This window comes from Furipterus horrens, unplaced genomic scaffold (genome assembly GCF_987537825.1).
Source record: "Furipterus horrens unplaced genomic scaffold, mFurHor1.1.pri manual_scaffold_2, whole genome shotgun sequence".
NCBI lineage: Eukaryota > Metazoa > Chordata > Mammalia > Chiroptera > Furipteridae > Furipterus > Furipterus horrens.
The window spans coordinates 189334128-189351790 of record NW_028327172.1 but is presented as its reverse complement, the minus strand read 5'-3'; the positions used below and the strand labels follow the sequence as shown (position 1 = coordinate 189351790).

General features: G+C 36.1%; 1 protein-coding gene across 1 annotated transcript in view; it reads right to left on the bottom strand.

Moving 5' to 3' along the window:
* Positions 1-261: 261 nt before the first annotated feature.
* The window catches only part of GABRA2 (gamma-aminobutyric acid type A receptor subunit alpha2), a 114505-nt gene continuing 97103 nt past the window's right edge, over positions 262-17663 (bottom strand). Inside the window, exons 9-10 of the mRNA XM_090268180.1 lie at positions 15845-16047; positions 262-2048 (exon numbers count right to left, since the gene is read on the bottom strand). Of these exons, the coding sequence (XP_090124306.1) occupies positions 1752-2048; positions 15845-16047 (500 nt within the window). The 3' untranslated portion in view covers positions 262-1751. The remainder of the gene's footprint in view (positions 2049-15844; positions 16048-17663) is intronic.

Genomic DNA, 17663 nt, shown 5'->3' with positions numbered 1-17663 from the left:
TGTGACCTTGGTAATAAGACAATCATGCAAGCACATAATAAAATCACACTAAAACAGAGAAATTAAAAAATAAAATAAAATTTAGACGAGGGATAGCAGTTTTTGTTGTGATTTTGCTTATTTCAATAAGATACTCCTTTTACTGATTTTATGAATATACCTACTTATGCACTATACTGAAATACTGTACAAAACTGCAAGAAATGCCACTATTTGTCTACTTATGTTTCTACAAAAACACCATCATAAAGGTGTATCTAGTAGTAAAAGTCAACTAATAACTGCTAATGTATATGTGAATCAAAAGGATCTTAAGTTTGCCAAAAGCGTTGAATCTAGGCATAAGACACAATTGTTAACTTTTATTAACATACCTGAGGGGCATAAAGAGTACTTTTTTAAATATTAAAAGAAAAACGAATTTTAGCCATTAATAATTAGTAATTATATAAAATAGAAAATTTTGGTTTTAAATTTAACTACATGTTTGTGTGTGAGTATGTTCTAATTTTGCTAATTCTCTGTGTTTTATGTTTGTGCATGTGAATTCACAATTTGTTAGTGATGCTTTGAAATTTCAGTTTAAAAATGTTCAAATCTTACCCAAACCTCTTCTGGTATACAAAGCTGTTGTAAATTTGGGTTAGTGAAATTTAAAGTTGCAATTTACAAAAGCAGATTTACAATAATTCTTTTCTGAAAGTGCTGCTTTCAAGACAGAGAAATGTGCCAATTAACTGCCCTTTTCCATTGTGATTAGTGGCTTCTGAGTCCTGACGAAAGAAGCCTTAAGGCAGATTTTGCAGTAAACAGGAAGGAAGTGAATCATATAAGTGCTTGTCTGCATCCTGTGACACCTATGAATTCTCATTGGTGGGAGTTTTTGGCACAATTTTCTAATCCAATATGAATGTTGCTCCACAGCAGCCAAACTGGATGCTTTTTCCAGTCTCCAGCACCAAGAAAATTTAGCTGATCAATTTCAATACAACACATACCTGGAAAGAGTAAGACACATTTAATTTTACTTTTTAAAATTGAAGGTAGTTTCCAATTATTAAGATGATCTGTAGTATTTCAATTATCACTTTCAAATAAACTCTGATGCTAAAAATGTAATGACCATGACATTCCAATAGTTACTATATTCTAGGCATAATTAACATCCTGTCAGGGGTTACTCATAATTATTTGGGCTTGTCATGCTGTAATATGCACATGGCTATAGATATTATACCAAGTAATTAAAAGCTATTGTCAAACCTCTAGTTTTTCTTCTGATGTGTGCTAAGCTTCCAATTATGCTAGGAGGGATTTTGAGTGCTGTTGCAGAAAAGAGGTTCTGTTATTTAGCAGATTTAATCTTGGAATGACAATTTTATTTTACATTCTAGTTAGGCAACAGTAGGAAATACTACTATATAAGACCTAAATCGAAAGAGTTCATAAAGTGTGGTATAGGGTCCCTATTTTCATTGCTATTAGGAGAGGAAATAAATCAGGTCGCCTGAAATCCACCTTAAAAGCCAATTCCTAGGGTAAATGTTGATTCGGGCATGGGGTGCGTTCTGCCTGCAGTTCCATGAGTTGGCAAATGCGTGTCTCCATTAGAGGTGTACTGTTTAGCTATATTGCTATATACATACTGTACATGTTGGTTCACAAATTAGCAGTTATTAGTCAGATTGTACATAACAAAACAAACCAAGCTGAATGGTATTACACATCCCAAAGCTAACCTGTGTCTAGATTCAAGGACTGACCGCTAATACAGGTTCCCTGTTTAAATATGTGGCCCAGTAAACTAAATTAAATGTACCAAACAAAACTGGGAAAACTATTCTAGACATTCTGTCAATTTTGCTGACACTGTTGAAGGTTTTCTTGGCTTCAGCTGGCTTGTTTTCTGGCTTCTTGTTGGGTTCTGGTGTGGTTGCGCTCTTGGAGATGGTGGAGAGAACGGGGTCCTTTGAAAGATTCGGGGCGTAATTGGCAACAGCCACTGCATAGGCATTGTTCTGTATCATGACGGAGGCTTTCTCTTTTTTCTATTGAAAAATACAAGAATTAACAGAATGTGGGTTGAGTCTGCTTCTTATCATGTTCCATACCCCCAGCTCAAATTCTGAAGAAAATTATCTTGATAAACATTAGAAAGAAGGAATTTGGGGAAATAAATAAAAGGAGTTTATTAGAACCATGAGGGTGAGGAGACCCCCAGAGTAAAGTCCTGGAGAGCCATTTTTTTGTTGTTTACATGAAACAATAAAAATACAACTTAAATAAATGATACAACAATTTTGACTATTACAAGTAACTCAAATATTTGTTGAATGAGTGAGTGAAAAAGTGAAATGTAGATATCTTTTAATAAAAGGACCAATCGTCCACGATGAATGATCTCGCATTCCGAATGAAGACATTTAATTTCTTTAACCTCACAACAGGGTTTCCCCACTTCATGTCAAAATTAAACAGCAGTGTTTTACTCAGACAGTGAACATTTGTAACCATATACAGACAGTGGTGCAATCAGCACTAAAAACATAAGAAGGAAAATGAAATACAAACTTTTTGATTTTTGCTAGCTTATCCACAACCTGTTTCTCCTTATAATCCTCAGTTCAGTTCTCACTAGTTCTAGTCTGGGTCATTACTATCTCCTGTCTGTATGAATAGGTATTCTCGTGTTCTCTGCCAGCTTGGCTTGACCTCATCCAATCATTAGAAACATTACAGCCACAGGATTTTTTTAAGTCATAAATTGGATCATGTCACTTCTCTGCTTAAATCCCTTAAATACTGTCTCATAGAACTTAGAATAAAACCAACACTTCTTACCATGGCTTATTTCTTTTGCTTATCATATACCTGTCCCACTAAAATCACTTCAGTTTTTAGAATATTTCTTCGTCTGGGCCCTCGGGCCATGCCACTTCCTCAGCCTTTCTTCCATCCTGATTTTCATGTGATCCAGTCCCTCTCGTATGTTGATCTTGTTTTAAGCATCATTTCTTCAAAAAGGCCTTCCTGAACCTTGTAACTAACATTGTCCTTGCTCCCATATCTGTTCTTTCATAATACCCAGCTTACTTAATTCCCATTCCCATCATGATAATTTTTAAAATCTGTAAATTTCTTCTTTAGTGTGGTTATTTTATTGGCATCTTCCTTTCTCATTAGAATCTAAGTTCAAAGAGGGCTGGTGTTTCTTCTGTCTTGTTCACCGTTATAACTTTAGCATTTACCAGGATGACTTCCATGAGGTAGGCATATAATATGTAGCTAAATTAACAAAATTGGAAAACATAAACAGTATTTACCTGAATTTTTATACTAATATAAATTCATTTTAGTTATCAAAATGTAAACAAATCTAGCCAGTGATTCATTATGCACAATAGTGTAAATCAGCAGATTTAGAGGACCAATTGGCCTGGAACAGAATTTTGAGTATCAGTTAGTTTGAATTAAAAATTTCCAAACGTTCAAGTAAATTAAATACCAAAGGTACTCTGAAAAGCCAGGACATCTGAAAAGAAGATTGCATTTTCTGTCCTTCACTGGCATTGGGTTTTCCCTCTCCTTTCCCCTTGCTGATGAGACATTCTTCCAGACCTGACTGGAGTATAAAAGAAAACGGGGTGAGAGATTACCATTTGTATTTTTATAAAAAAGCTAAAATAATAGCCTTTTTTTCAGTCATGACACTTGTAGTTAGCACGTCAAAAAATGGAGGGTAATCAGTGTGTACCTGCTGAGATGATAGCTAACAACTTGGGAGCACTAAGATGTGTCACGTTGAATGGTAAGCCTGGATGTCATCTGTGAAAATGTCACTGCTGGGTAAGAAGGAAGTTTTATTATTAACTCCATGTTACAAATTCAGAGAAGGAGGCTAGAGAAGTTTCATGGTATGACCTGATCTCTTGCCATTTAAGTGGATGACAAAGCACACAAACAGGCAAGTGAGACTTCCAACCTCTGCTTTAAGCATCGTGCTGTGTGACTTCTACTCTGAGGGAGCTGCTTAAAACTTGGAGGTACTTATTTGAAAATATTCTAATTGAACTTTATGTTACTGGGTGAATCTTCTGAGAGGACTCTTAAACCCCTAAAGTATGTAACATGTAGTGTTTATATTATTGCAACTGTACCTAAGCATCATTTTAAATGATATCAAATTGCACTTATAAAAAATTTGGGCCTTGAGAATGTTTTTTAACATCTCCCTATTTCAGCTTCTAGTTGGATAAAAAGGGAGATATTTATACCAAAGCCATATCAGACTGTTGGGAGAATCAAAGGAACTAATATATGTATTTGAATTGCATTAGAAAACAGTTTCTTAGTGGAGAGTAGTGAAAGTCATAATTTCATTACAATCTAGACAATGATTACTGGCATATAAGATATAGAAAATGTACTTTATACGTGTGGAAGAAGACATAAACACTGTACAAATGAGCTCAAAGAAGGTTTTGTGGAGGAGCAACATTAACAGTAAGTTGCATTAGGAATTGGGTGTGCAGTTTAGACTTTAGACAAAGAAACATAAAATGTTGATGTTTTGAGTTGCAAGGGGAGCTACAAATAGAGCTCTATACTAACTCTTACCAGCATCCTTTCTGCCCCCTACTTTAATACCCTTCAATTGCATGGATGATACAAAAATATGTAACAAGCTCTAGAGCAAAGGCACAAACCACTCAAAACACCAGAATTCTTACGCACTATTTTTCACTAGACTTCCCCACCTACATGTCCCACAGGTCTTTAAAACATAAAATATCCAGACATGAATTAAGATTATTTTCATTGCCAACCTAAATCTGTACATCACCCTGTAAATAGTACCACAATAAAGCCAGGAACTGTAATCAGCCCACATTGGTCCCCTATGTCAGATACATTTTACATGGACTCAACTCAGGGTTACATCTATGGAGACATCATTTCCTATGCCAATAAGTTCCCCTTCCAGGCGCTTCCACAGCATCCTAATGCTTGTCTCTATAATAGCATGCATATACATTTTTCACATCTTTTTTTCCCCATCCACTTGACTGTAAGGTCCTTGAAGGCATAGCCTATGCAATGCAGAACTCCTAGCAAGCTCTAAAAATGTTTGCTTAATGATAAATGAATGGCAAGTACTATAATGATTACTCTGATTTTATACATACATACATACATACATGTGTTTTCATATATATATGAACATTAGGCCTTTATAGAATACAATAAATTTTTATTAGTAAATAGAAACATATCAACAGTTCATTCTACAATTCTATCATGTAATTCTCCTGAAAGTCCTCAATTTCACCATCTATAGAAGTAAGAGACTGAGAAATCATAAAATAAGTTCTCCTATAAAACAATGTTTGTGGAAGTTGTTTTACTTGTGACTGAGACTTATGCAAGTAGGAAAAGGGAAAATATAGCTTATGAACAAAATCAATAAATGATGTATTTTTATACACTACCTGGGGAAAATGTAAATTATTCTGCTATAGAAAGTGTTAATGCTGCTATTGAAGTGAAATGAAAAGGAAATATAACCCACAGTAATTAAATTCTACTTTTAAAATGATGTTTTATAAAATTCAGAATATTCTGAGCTTTTTACTTTATTAGAATTATAAATATATAATTAAAAATTCAAGTCTGGAAATTTTCTGGTTACAGAAATCCAAATGCCTTACACCATGTTGGCAAACCAATCTTGGCTTCCTTATAGTAGTAGGTAAAATAATGTGTTAATAATCTGAGTGATTGCTTTAGTTACTTATTAGTGAAGCAAGCTGACATACACAATAAAAATAATTACATAGTTTTAGAGTTGGAAAGAATCTCAGATTTGTCTATTAGAGTAAGGAGCTTTTGTAACTATAATGCTAAATTTAACAGACTTTGAAGAAAACACCAGGTCTCCAAAGTAGTCAATCTATGCTCTATTTACATATCATGTTGCTTTTTTACAGTCATTGTGGCTATGAGAAAGCCCAGTACTTGTAAAACAACAACATGGTCCCTGGTCAGACAATGTTAACTATCTGCTAACCGGAATCCTGACTGAGAAAAGTGATACTTACAGAAGATTGGTTGAAGATTATACAGTCCATCCACTTCTCTAAGTACTCTAAAGTCTTTCCTTTGATTAAACTGGGCCATGAGAAAGCTATGTACTTGGACCATATTTGCTTAGCTCCTTGAAGAACTGCCTTCACTGAGTTGTATGTTAGTGTAATGCCTTCAGCTTTTATTGAAGGGGACTACGAGAAACATCAATATGAAATTCATTACTGCATTTATTGGGAAAATGTTGACATTACTACCTGCAACAATACCAAGCTTTCCCTAATATAAAACCCATATGATATTGTTTTAAAAAGATAATTCAGTGTAGGAAAGTCTTTCTCTCTGAAAAAATTTATGCATCCATTTTTTTATTAAAGAAAAATAATCCCTCTTCCCCAACCCCCAGCAAAGGTTTACTGCAATCACCAAGAAGCTCAGAATTTGAAACTTAGCTACGCTAGCTATGAACTACAGTAAATGTTCTGGCCCCGATGGTGGACAAATTTGCAGTCCATTTTCCTTCATTCTGACTTCCTACTTTTATTTCTATATTATTTTATAATAATTTAACTACATGCATTTTTTTTTTTTTTTTGGCAAACTGCCTGAAATGCTTTTGGAACATGGCAGGATGTTTAAAAATGCAAAGAAATCAATAAAAACACTTGAAAAGTGATGTTTTCTATGAGCTGCATGGAGCGGATCACCAAATAATGACACACTTCATGTTAGTTTAGATACCATGTTTCTTTGCCTCTGTTTTAATAATTTAATACCCAGTGTATTTCCAGAGAATATGCTTTGTTTGGGCAATACAGAACCACTAAAGTTTAGAAATGGAAACCATCTCAACAGATTAAAGTTAGTTATTTTAAAATTTAATTCAAATAAATCACATGCTAAATGTACGCTAGGGAATGGCAGAGGACATGATGGATAAAACAAAACTATTTTCCTCTTCAAGCACGTAACCCGCTGTTAGAAACAGGTTTATTTACAATAAATGTGTAATTTAATGAGGTTACATAAAAGAATTTGTACCAGGTTCTATAGAAATATTATGGCAATTACATTTATTTGGAAAGTTTCAAGATTTAAGGAAAATCAGATGGATCTTATGGAATAAATAAAAGTTCATTAGTCAGGGAAGAAGGGCAAGGGCATTGCAGCAAAAGAGATCAGCACATCTAACATCCTGGAGATGAGTAGAAGCATGGATGTCTGTGGACGCATGTGATGGTTTGTGGAGGAATATGAACATGGACTTCAGATCTATGTTGTATATTGAGTCCACCATTTATTCGATATGTGATGCTGATCAAGTACTTTGGCCCATCCTATATAACCTCTTTTCCAAAATGGAGATATTCCCAGGCATAGAGTAGTAAGGGCACAATAAAGAACAGATGAGTATTTGCCTTGTTATTTATCATGTAAGTAAATAGATAAGAAAACTTGAATCATATTAGCTGAGCTGCTTGAAGAATTGCCTTCAACAATTAAGAGCTGAAAGGTTAAACAATCAGATTTCAGCTTTAGAAAGATAATTCCGGACCTAATTTATAGGATGGATTCAAGGCAGAAATGATTAGAAACAATAAGGAATAAAGAGACAAAAAATCCCTGAGAGACGGAAAGGGCATAGTCTATGACTTATAGAGCAGAGAATGGACACTGTTTAATGACTAGTTAGATGTTAAGGGGCACTTCCAAGTTGATGGCATATAATACTAGGTTTTGCCATGAACTAAGGTGCAGATGAAAAATAGGCAGCTGCAGGAGAAGGATTAAAAAAGTTAATTTAGGAGTTTTATTTTTGTTTGTTGTTTCTTTCACTTAAAAAATATGTAAATATTGAGATATTATATTCAAGTATAAGAGCCAAGGAAATAAATTGGATATATGACCCTCGAAGTTAAAAGAAAGGTATGGGCCACACTTGTAGGTAATAACTGTGGCACAGAAGGTAAAGAAGTTGGTTGTAGACTTGATTTGTTCTGCTTCATTAATCCATACCCTATCTATTGAGCAACTAATTTATACACTGTCCTGTGCAAATGGACAGAAATAAGTGATTTATTAAAATAAACATGATCAAGGATCCAAGATGGCAGAAGAGTAAATAGAAGTTACACAAACCTCCTCTCATGACTAGTCTGGATTTACAACTTAATTTTGGAGAAATCATCTGGAATAACCAACCGAACACTACTAGCTGGAGAGAAGTCTTATAACCACGGAGAGACAGAAAAGGCGGCTACATCACAACGTGACCAGTAGGGAGTGCAGAGACGCAGAAAGGCTGGCTGGGCTCCCATGGGTGGCAGCTGAAGGGACTGAGAAACAGCTCAGTAGGCGGGTGTTTTCCCTGAGAAGGGCAGGGTCTAAACCCCCAGCTGAGCTTCCCAGCCTACAGCAACAGAGTGAAAAGTAAAATAGTATCCAGCTGTGAAAAGCGAAAAGCCACAGGGTTTCTTGCTAGCTGGAGAGAAACAGCGGGAGAAAAAGAGCTCTTAAGTGGATCACATACAAAAATATTTTGGCCCCCACTTACCCTGGGCTCAAGCAAGGGAAGGCAGAGAGGACTAGAGACACTAGGGAGAGTTTGGTGTGGTGGCTTTGAGGGGAGAACTGGGAAAGCAGCTGACCAGGTCCCAGTGCTGACTCATCCCCAGTACTGCAGGCAGACCATTCCCCTCCAAGTGGTGTCAGCCTGAGGGGAAGCAAAAGCCCTGCCTACAGGAATTAAGCTGCCACACCCTCAGTCCTTAAACCTGAGAGCTAATCACAGATTAACAACTAAAGGAGACAGACAAAGGCAGTAGATCACTGGAAGTCTCCAATAGGCTGCCTAGGCCCAGACTGGTACACGATCTGACGCCACGAGGGGCAGATCCAGGAAGTGCAGATCATTCTAAGAAGCAGCAACAAACAATAAGAGTCACAAAAATGGGGAGACAGAGAAACAACCCCCCATCAAAAGGAAAAGTAGAATCCCCAGAAAGAGTGCTAAGTGAAATAGAGGGGAGCAAGCTATCAGATATGGAATTCAAAACATGGATTATGGAGAAGCTCAATGAGCTCAGCGGAAACTTCAAAGAACTCCAGGGAAACTACAAGGAACTCCAGAAAAACTATAAGGAACTTACTGAGAATTACACCAGCATGAAAAAGGACATGGAAGCTATCAACAAGAGCAAGGAGGAAATGAAGAATATGATCTCTGAATTGAAGAACACAGTAGAAGGAATTAAAAGCAGGCTAGAAGAAGCAGAAGATCAGATCAGCGAGCTGGAGGACAACTTAGACAAAAACTCGCAGATAGTGCAACAAAATGAAAAAAGACTGAACAAGAATGAAGACATTCTAAGACAGCAGCAGGATAACATGAAACATAATAATATCCGTATCATAGGAATTCCAGAAGGAGAAGAAGAAGAGCAAGGGATAGAAAACCTCTTTGTAAAACTAATGACAGAAAACTTCCCTAACATGAGGAGAGAAAGAGTCACGCAAGCCCAGGAAGCACAGAGGGTCCCAATGAAGATGAACCCCAACAGGCCCACCTCAAGACACATCATAATTAAAATGGCAACATTCAAAGACAAAGAGAGAATCCTAAAAGCAGCAAGAGAGAAACAACTAACAACATACAAGGGAGCTCCAATAAGGCTATCATCAGATTTCTCAGCAGAAACACTACAAGCCAGAGGGAATGGCAAAAAAATATTGCAAGTAATAAAAAACAAAGGCCTACAACCAAGAATACTCTACCTAGCAAGGCTCTCATTCAAAATGGAAGGTGAAATAAGGAGTTTCTAAGACAAAAGAAGGCTAAAAGAATACATCTCCACCAAACCAGCGTTGCAAGAGATGCTAAAGGGTGTGCTTTAAGAAGATGAAGAAACAGAGAGAGACAGAGAGGAACACGTGTACAAAGGAGGAAAATGACAATGAATAAGTACTGAAAGAAAGAAGAAACGTCTACCATTTGCAACAACATGGATGGAACTAGAGGGAATTATGCTTAGCGAAATAAGCCAGGCAACAAAAGAAAAATACCTTATGCTATCACCTATTATAGGAAACTAATGAACAACACAAACAAATGAGCAAAATTGAACCAGAGGTATGTAAACAAGGAATAAACTAACAGTAACAAAGGGGGAGATGGGAGGGAGAGAAGGGGGTAAGAAGGAGAAGGGTCTAGTCAAAGAACATGTATAAATAACCCATGGACGTGGCCAACTGGGTGGGGACTGAATTTGGGAGAAGGGGGGGCAGGGTGCAGGGAAGCAAGAGGGAAAAATGTGGGACAACTGTAATGGAAAAACAAAGAAACAAAAATTTTTAGTGGTGGAAAAAATGAAAATATAAAGAATGGAAATGCAAGTTCAGTGAATATTAGAAGGACAAGGATTTTCCTTCACACTGTTTATTTTTCTCCCTATCTGATCCCTCCAGAGTTTGGCATTCTAAACAAGTAAGTAATGACATAAGTTTCTTTGCATAAAACTAATAAGACCAGTTGTTAATAGAGGGTTTTTTTGACTAAGACTTTGACTGGAATGTCATGCCTAAAGGATACATACTTGGGCTCTGGTTGTTACCAAAAAGCCCTGAGGAACTGGGATTGACTTTCAAAGGTAATAAAAGCGCATGAGATAAAAGGCCTGGTACCTTGGTTGGATGTGCCATCCATGGCCATCTTTCCAGGGAAGGAATGAAGGTTGTTTTCCTGAAAGATGGCTAGAAGGGACCTTAAGGCACAATGGAAAACCAGAAGAACTTGGAAAAGACAGGTGTGTATAGGCAAGGCTGAATGCCAGGTATGTGGTTCTGCTTCTGTGCCCTGAAGGGCAGACTGAAGGTCACCCTAAATGTTCCTTGCATAAGTTCCAGCAAAGCAGAACTAAAGATCATAAGTGATCATTTGCTGCTCTTGTTGTGTTTATGCAAATGAAAAGAATAAATTAAAAATGGACTTAATGCAGTCCCTTTAACTTTCATTTGAAAGTTAAACTATGTCTGTGGTATCATCCAAGATGTTTAATTTACAGGCAAGAAGAATGTCAAATGCTTTGCAACTGGATGTCTTTCCAATAAGACAGTCCTACAGATTTAGAGACTTGTATGTGGGTTATGTTACATAAATTAACATGTGTTTTCTGTTTTCAAAGGGCATAAGCCTATGATCTCATTACCTGAGTCATTGTCTGTACATATAGGCCTCATTTAATCCTGTCTGCATCACTGCCTCCTGAAACTCAATGGTTTGGCTGAACTAAGTGGCTGGGTTGGTGAAGAATGGGGTGGTCTGTGGGCTTCACTTTAAAACTGGTTTATCTTTTCTGTCCTAATGGCTTGGACAGAAAGAGCCCAGAGGCCTGAGAGGAGGGAAATCTAAACTATTTCCCTCAGCCCAAACTAAGTATAATGGGCAAAAAGGTTTTGGACGGTGAGATGTACCTGGCACACCTTCCTCCAAAGAAGCCCTTCTTTTCCCTAATGTGGGACATTGAAAAATTAATACCTGCCTTTTGTCATCTAGTGGTTATGAATTGAATGATGTCTTTTAACCCCGTTGCCAAATCTGTTGCCTCCAGAATACAACAAGGATGCCAGCCTGTTAAATCAAGCATGCCATTTTCCAGGGACAGCTGACCGAACTAGAGTCTGCACAATCCTTCTCCATGTGGGAAGGCCACCCTCCCCTCCACACCCCCCACTCTTATTAGGGATTTCTGGACCCAAGGGTAGGTAGGACGATGACAATCCAGCTTGAAGCAGCTAGAGGAGCTTGAGACCTTTGCCCATTGTCCTTTATAAGATTATAAAGGGTCTTAAGTCTGAGAATGAGGGATTGTTATTTTTTATTATTAAATTAATTAATTAATTAATTAATTAATTAATTTAAAAGAAGAAGAATATATAAAAGGGTGAGGCAGGAGAGCTTGGATGTATGACCCATGGGCATGGACTTGGGGAGGGGGGAATTGTTGAAGGAGAGGGGGTGCTGGGCGGAGGTGAGCAAAGGGGAAAAATTGGAACTATTGTAACAATATAGTCAATAAAATATACTTAAAAATAAATAAATAAACATGATCAATGCTATCATGATCAATGAAGGTATTGAGACCTGAATATGCAATAAAAAATTATAATAAAGGCTCTGATGCAAAAGACAAGAGTACTAGACACACTTAGAAAGAGATATACTCATTTGGAGATGGGCAAGAATTCAGAGACTTCCTAAGGATTGACATTTGTCCTGAGAGTGAGTAGGGATTATCTACTTGGAAACAGTAAACGGTTGGACAGTGTGCATAGTGTGGCACACATTCCTATAAATGTCGTCTGTAATACCCTTAAAGTGAGAACATGTAGTGAACAGGACAAACTAAAATAACATAAGATAAAGCCAAATGATTGTCTTTGGGGGATAAACAGGAGCAGATGCTAAGGAGGCTGGATCCACTCTGAACTCAGGCAGAGAATTTCAAAGAATAGAATGAATAGTGGCAGCTGCCAGAATTTGAGGGAAGAAGTTGATATTCTAAGTCTCATTTTAAGGAGGAAAAGATAAGAAAATGTTGCTGACTTGGGCCTGGAAAGGAGTTCTGAATTATAGCAGTATTTAGTGGGTTTCCACTGAGCAAAATGGAAAATTATTCTCTGATCTGAAAATGTGGAGGTTACTGGTGTACTTTGTGGATAGGAAAATAAATACAAAGGGAATCATATTACAGAGGGTTGAAGATTAAATTGAAAGTGAGAACATAGCACTCTAAGCAATGCTATCAAAAAGCTCAAATAGAGAAAAAGAGGGTAGAGTCTGAGGATGGGGGGGTGACATAAGATCTGGAAAGGGTTTAATTTCCGCCTTTAAGGTAAAGTAAGCATATTAACCATCTTCATAAGCTGAAAGGAAAGAGGCAGTTAAAAAAAGAAAATACAGCTTTGAATAACTAAGAAAAGTAAATGATAACCAATGAGTCAATGTTGAGAAAGGAATAAGAAGGAAATGGGGCAGCACTGGAGTAGAATAATTAGTGCTGGGCAAGTGGAAAACATTGGGCATAAGGGAAGGTTCCAGAAGAACTCAGGGGGTTGTGTAAGTATATCCTTTTATATGTGGAAGGACATAAAAATGTGGAGTTGAATCATTTGATCCAGCACTACATTTTTAGAACAATAAGGTTTTGTTGTCCAATTTCACACCTGAGGCTAAAAGTGATATAAAATTTTGACCAAGATCACAAAGCAAGGTAGGTTTTGTCTTCTAATAGAGGCCTCAAATGTAATGTGAATATAACTTTATAACTATTTATTTCACTTTAATTATCATCAGAGCATAATAATATGTAAACTATACCAAATACATATTTCTTTTATAAAAAACATAAAACATTTACATGTATGTCTCAGTGATTATTCTCATAAAGCAAATTAATACTTGCCGCTTAACACATTTACAAGAAGTTTTCATATGCTCTTTGTATTGATAGATACTTAACTGAATTTACTCATGTTTAAGAGAATGGAGGACTTCTGCTAGTCTGATTAGAATAAAAGGAGACCAATATAACTGGTGGATTAAAACTGTATTTCTAGAAAATTAGTTTTTTCCCTTAAAAATTATACCTAAATTACACACACACACACACACACACATATGCAGGCTGGTGGGCTAGTTTAGGGTATTCTAGTTGATTTCCTCCTGGTCTAAGGACCTAGAAATTTACAATGTAAGCTTAAGAAAACACATTCCAAAATTCATTAGACTCATGAAATTGTATTGAATACCCATTGATAAATCAATTCATCACTATAAAGTTTCAAAACTTTTCATTGATATTACATTGCCAGATCTAATATCATAAACTCATTTATTTTTTATTCAACAAAAATTTCTAAAGTACCTGGCACTGTGCTTGGCACTCTAGCAATGAATAAGTAAATAAAACCAAGCCCTGGGCCTGATCTTTGTTCCTTTTAACTTAATCATTAAACTTGAACCACTAAGAACTGAAACAATATAAAACTTTATTAGTTGCTTTCCTACATATTAGGTTGTAAGTCAATGATTTTGACCTAGATCTGTCTGCACTATGTGAATTGATATGTAAGTAGTAAATTTCTCTTTTTAAAATGCATTATCAAGAAGGTGGGTTTTTTGTATTTATAGGTAATTCTTTTTTCCAAGTTCAGAGGTTGAGAAGGCATACTTTTTGACATGCCAAATCACAATGTCAATTTGCCACACTTACTGCATTAAAACAGCAAATATAAGTACATTTTTACATGAGGAAGTTATACCACAAACTATCATTTATCATTAGTGACATACAAATAACTAACTAGCATATTATCCTCAAAAATATGTTAGTATAAAAGTACATGTGTAACTATTATCATTAAAAAGAAGTAATTTCATAAATAGCAATGAAAAAGCAGTTTACTACATGGGGAATGAGAACATAAATCAACAATAAAATGAAATGGAAATGCTGAAATAATATGGAGGTTAAGTAGGAAACTTATTCAGATTTCTTTTAATATTTACTCATTGGCTGTTTTGTATGCAAAATATAGCTTATAAAATGAGATAAGCCAGACTCATTAAAACTTCAACAGTTTACAAAATTAAGGGAAAAGAGCAGGACTTTTAAACTGTAGCATGTGTATATGCTTAAGCTGCAATATGGTCATAGAAATGAGGAAAAATATTTATATCAAATTAACTGAAAAAGAAATAAAGTCAGCAAATATGTTATTCCAAATGTAACAGAAGAGCGCTTAAGTAGATATATTGCTAAAAGTAATTCTACAAGTAGAACTTTTTACTCATATTAAGAAAACTTTATATATTATTGTGGTATATCCAAAGCCTTCTCTTAAGGTAGATAAATAATAATCTATAGAATAAGAAAGGAAATGGCTGGTATATCAAAACTGCCACTAACTTTCATACTGAAAACCTAAAAATGGGCACCAACAATCCCCAAAGAAGTTTATCTTGAACATAATTAACTTTTGTCTTACAGAATACACGAGCAACTTAAAATGTCTAGGCATTCAGCACTGACTCAATTATTTCATACAACATGGGAAAATTAACAATGATGTATAGACAGACTTACATCCAAGCAACAGAGATGGGGGTAGGTGAGGAGTAGTAATTCAACCCACAGATAGGACCTGAAATTCTATAGCAGGTAAAGGTAACGCCCACTTTTCCTTCCAAATCTCTTTATTATGAATCAGTGTAGTGTTTTAAGGTAGTGAACTTAACAATCAGTCAGATGTGGGTTCAGGTATACTTATTAACTCTTTGTGTGAGCTCTGGCAAGTAATTTCATGAAGCCTCAGTATCTTCATCAGAATAAAAAAAGAGAATGAGAGACTCTAGTTATAAAACTGATGTGAAGAGTATAGGACAGAACATACGTTAAAAAAAAAAAAAAAAACTTGTCACAGTTCCTGACACAGAGTCAGAGCTCGCCAGATGCTAGGAAGTGGTTCTAAAGACATACTGTTACTGCAAGCACTCCTAAAGGATTTCAGGCAAGCGCGCACTTTAAAAGAAATCTGTATGACTCATATATATATATTATATATATTATATATATATAATATATATATAAATCCTGTAATATATATAATGTATATGAGTTCTGTTTATATATATATAGTGCTTAATTTGCTAAATCTGCCAGAGGAGTGCCTTAATCATGGCAAGAAGGAAGTTATCACTTACCTTGTCATTAACTACGCTCTTCCCATCCCAAGCCCATCCTCTTTTGGTGAAGTAATTAACAGTTGCAAATTCAATGAGGGCAGAGAACACAAAGGCATAACAGACAGCAATAAACCAGTCCATGGCAGTTGCATAGGCCACTTTGGGGAGAGAATTTCGAGCACTGATGCTTAGCGTTGTCATTGTTAGAACAGTCGTTACACCTACAGAAGAAAAGATCACAACCAAAGTATTAACAGAGCCTAAAACCACAGCGTGGAAAATTATTTGTTTACTGTTTTTTCTGAAGCAACTTTCAGGGCCACATTATTCCACTAAAAAATAAACCTAATTTTTTTTTTTTAAGCAAAAACAACAAAAACAAAAGCTACTGGAAGAGGTGAGCCTGAAACACTTTCAGCTTTTGTTTTTGTGTGTAAGAGTCCCTTTGTTCTCTCCTTTGGGACAGCTGAGGGTAAAAAGACTGCAGAGACTAAAGTAGAATTCCCTATGAGGAAAAGCCTTCACTTTAAATGGACCTACTGCTCATTAACAGTAATTTTTTTTAAATCCCACAGAAAGTCTCATATTAAGTCATTCATTGTTCATTTGAATCATGCTAAGCAATGGACCGATCTCCTCACCAATGATTACAATGGAACTAGAATTCAGAAGTTCTTCATTTTAAGCATGACTACAGAACTACAAAGTTAGTTCCAGACTGCTTAGCATCACAAGAACATAATTTCTTTAATAATAAGGTTTAAAATTTACAGGAAATAACACACGCAATTAAAACCAAAACCTTGTAAAATGGAAATCACTACTTTTGAGGAATATTTTAACTTTCCGTTGGTTTAAACAGTAATCTAGTCCCCCTCGTGCAAGTTGGTGGTCATTTAAGCCAATAAAATACAATAGCAATTTCACTATGAATCCGCTGTGTTTCACCATATTCAACTCTTGCTCATCTCTAAATTTTATTTTACTTTTATACATGATTTTGGAAACTAGACAATGAAATTGTTAACACTGACTCTAGTTTCCTTCCTCTTTCCCTCCCTCGATTCCTTTTTCTCTTTCACTGCAAAGATTAGTCTCATATGGCAGCTTTTCTGACCGCTAGCTCAGCCCAGCCTGGTCCCATTACACTGTAAACAGAGTGAGCTGGGCACTAAATAAGAAGGTGCACTTACCTGGAAAGCTCACAAACCTCCCACATGCCTGTCTCCCAACAATGTGCATTTTTCTATACTGAGAAGGGCCTTCATAAGTGAATGTTCCCACTGCATTTCTTTGACAGACAGTTTCTTCCTTTATCACCTCTGTGTGACTGCTATAACTCAATGCTTTGGGGGAAGGCTTACATCTCTTCTTCAGTAAAATAAAAGGCAAATATCTCAAAGTGCTTTCAGCACTAAAATTCTATATATATATATATATATATATATATATATATATATATATATATATATATATGTGAAACAGAGGTGATCATTCCCCATACACAGACAATATCTGACATAGAGCTCCTTCATATTCAGGTATTATTCTATGTAGTATTTCTTATTTCAAGGTGTAAGTGTCAAAAATCTCAATTCAGATGGGCTGAGCAAATGGTGTCAAAGTAAAGGGATGACAGGTGTTGGGGGAAAACACGTACTGAAAAGAGAAAATCAAGTCAGGGGAAGTGATTTCTGCACAGAGACTGACACTGTGGGCACAAAGGGCGGGTGGCTGAGATCTAATTTTGAGACGGTGGGGAAATTCCTCTTTGTACCAGTTTATGCATTTGTAAACTGGGGACTGGGAACAGTGTGAGTTACAGCATATAAAGTAG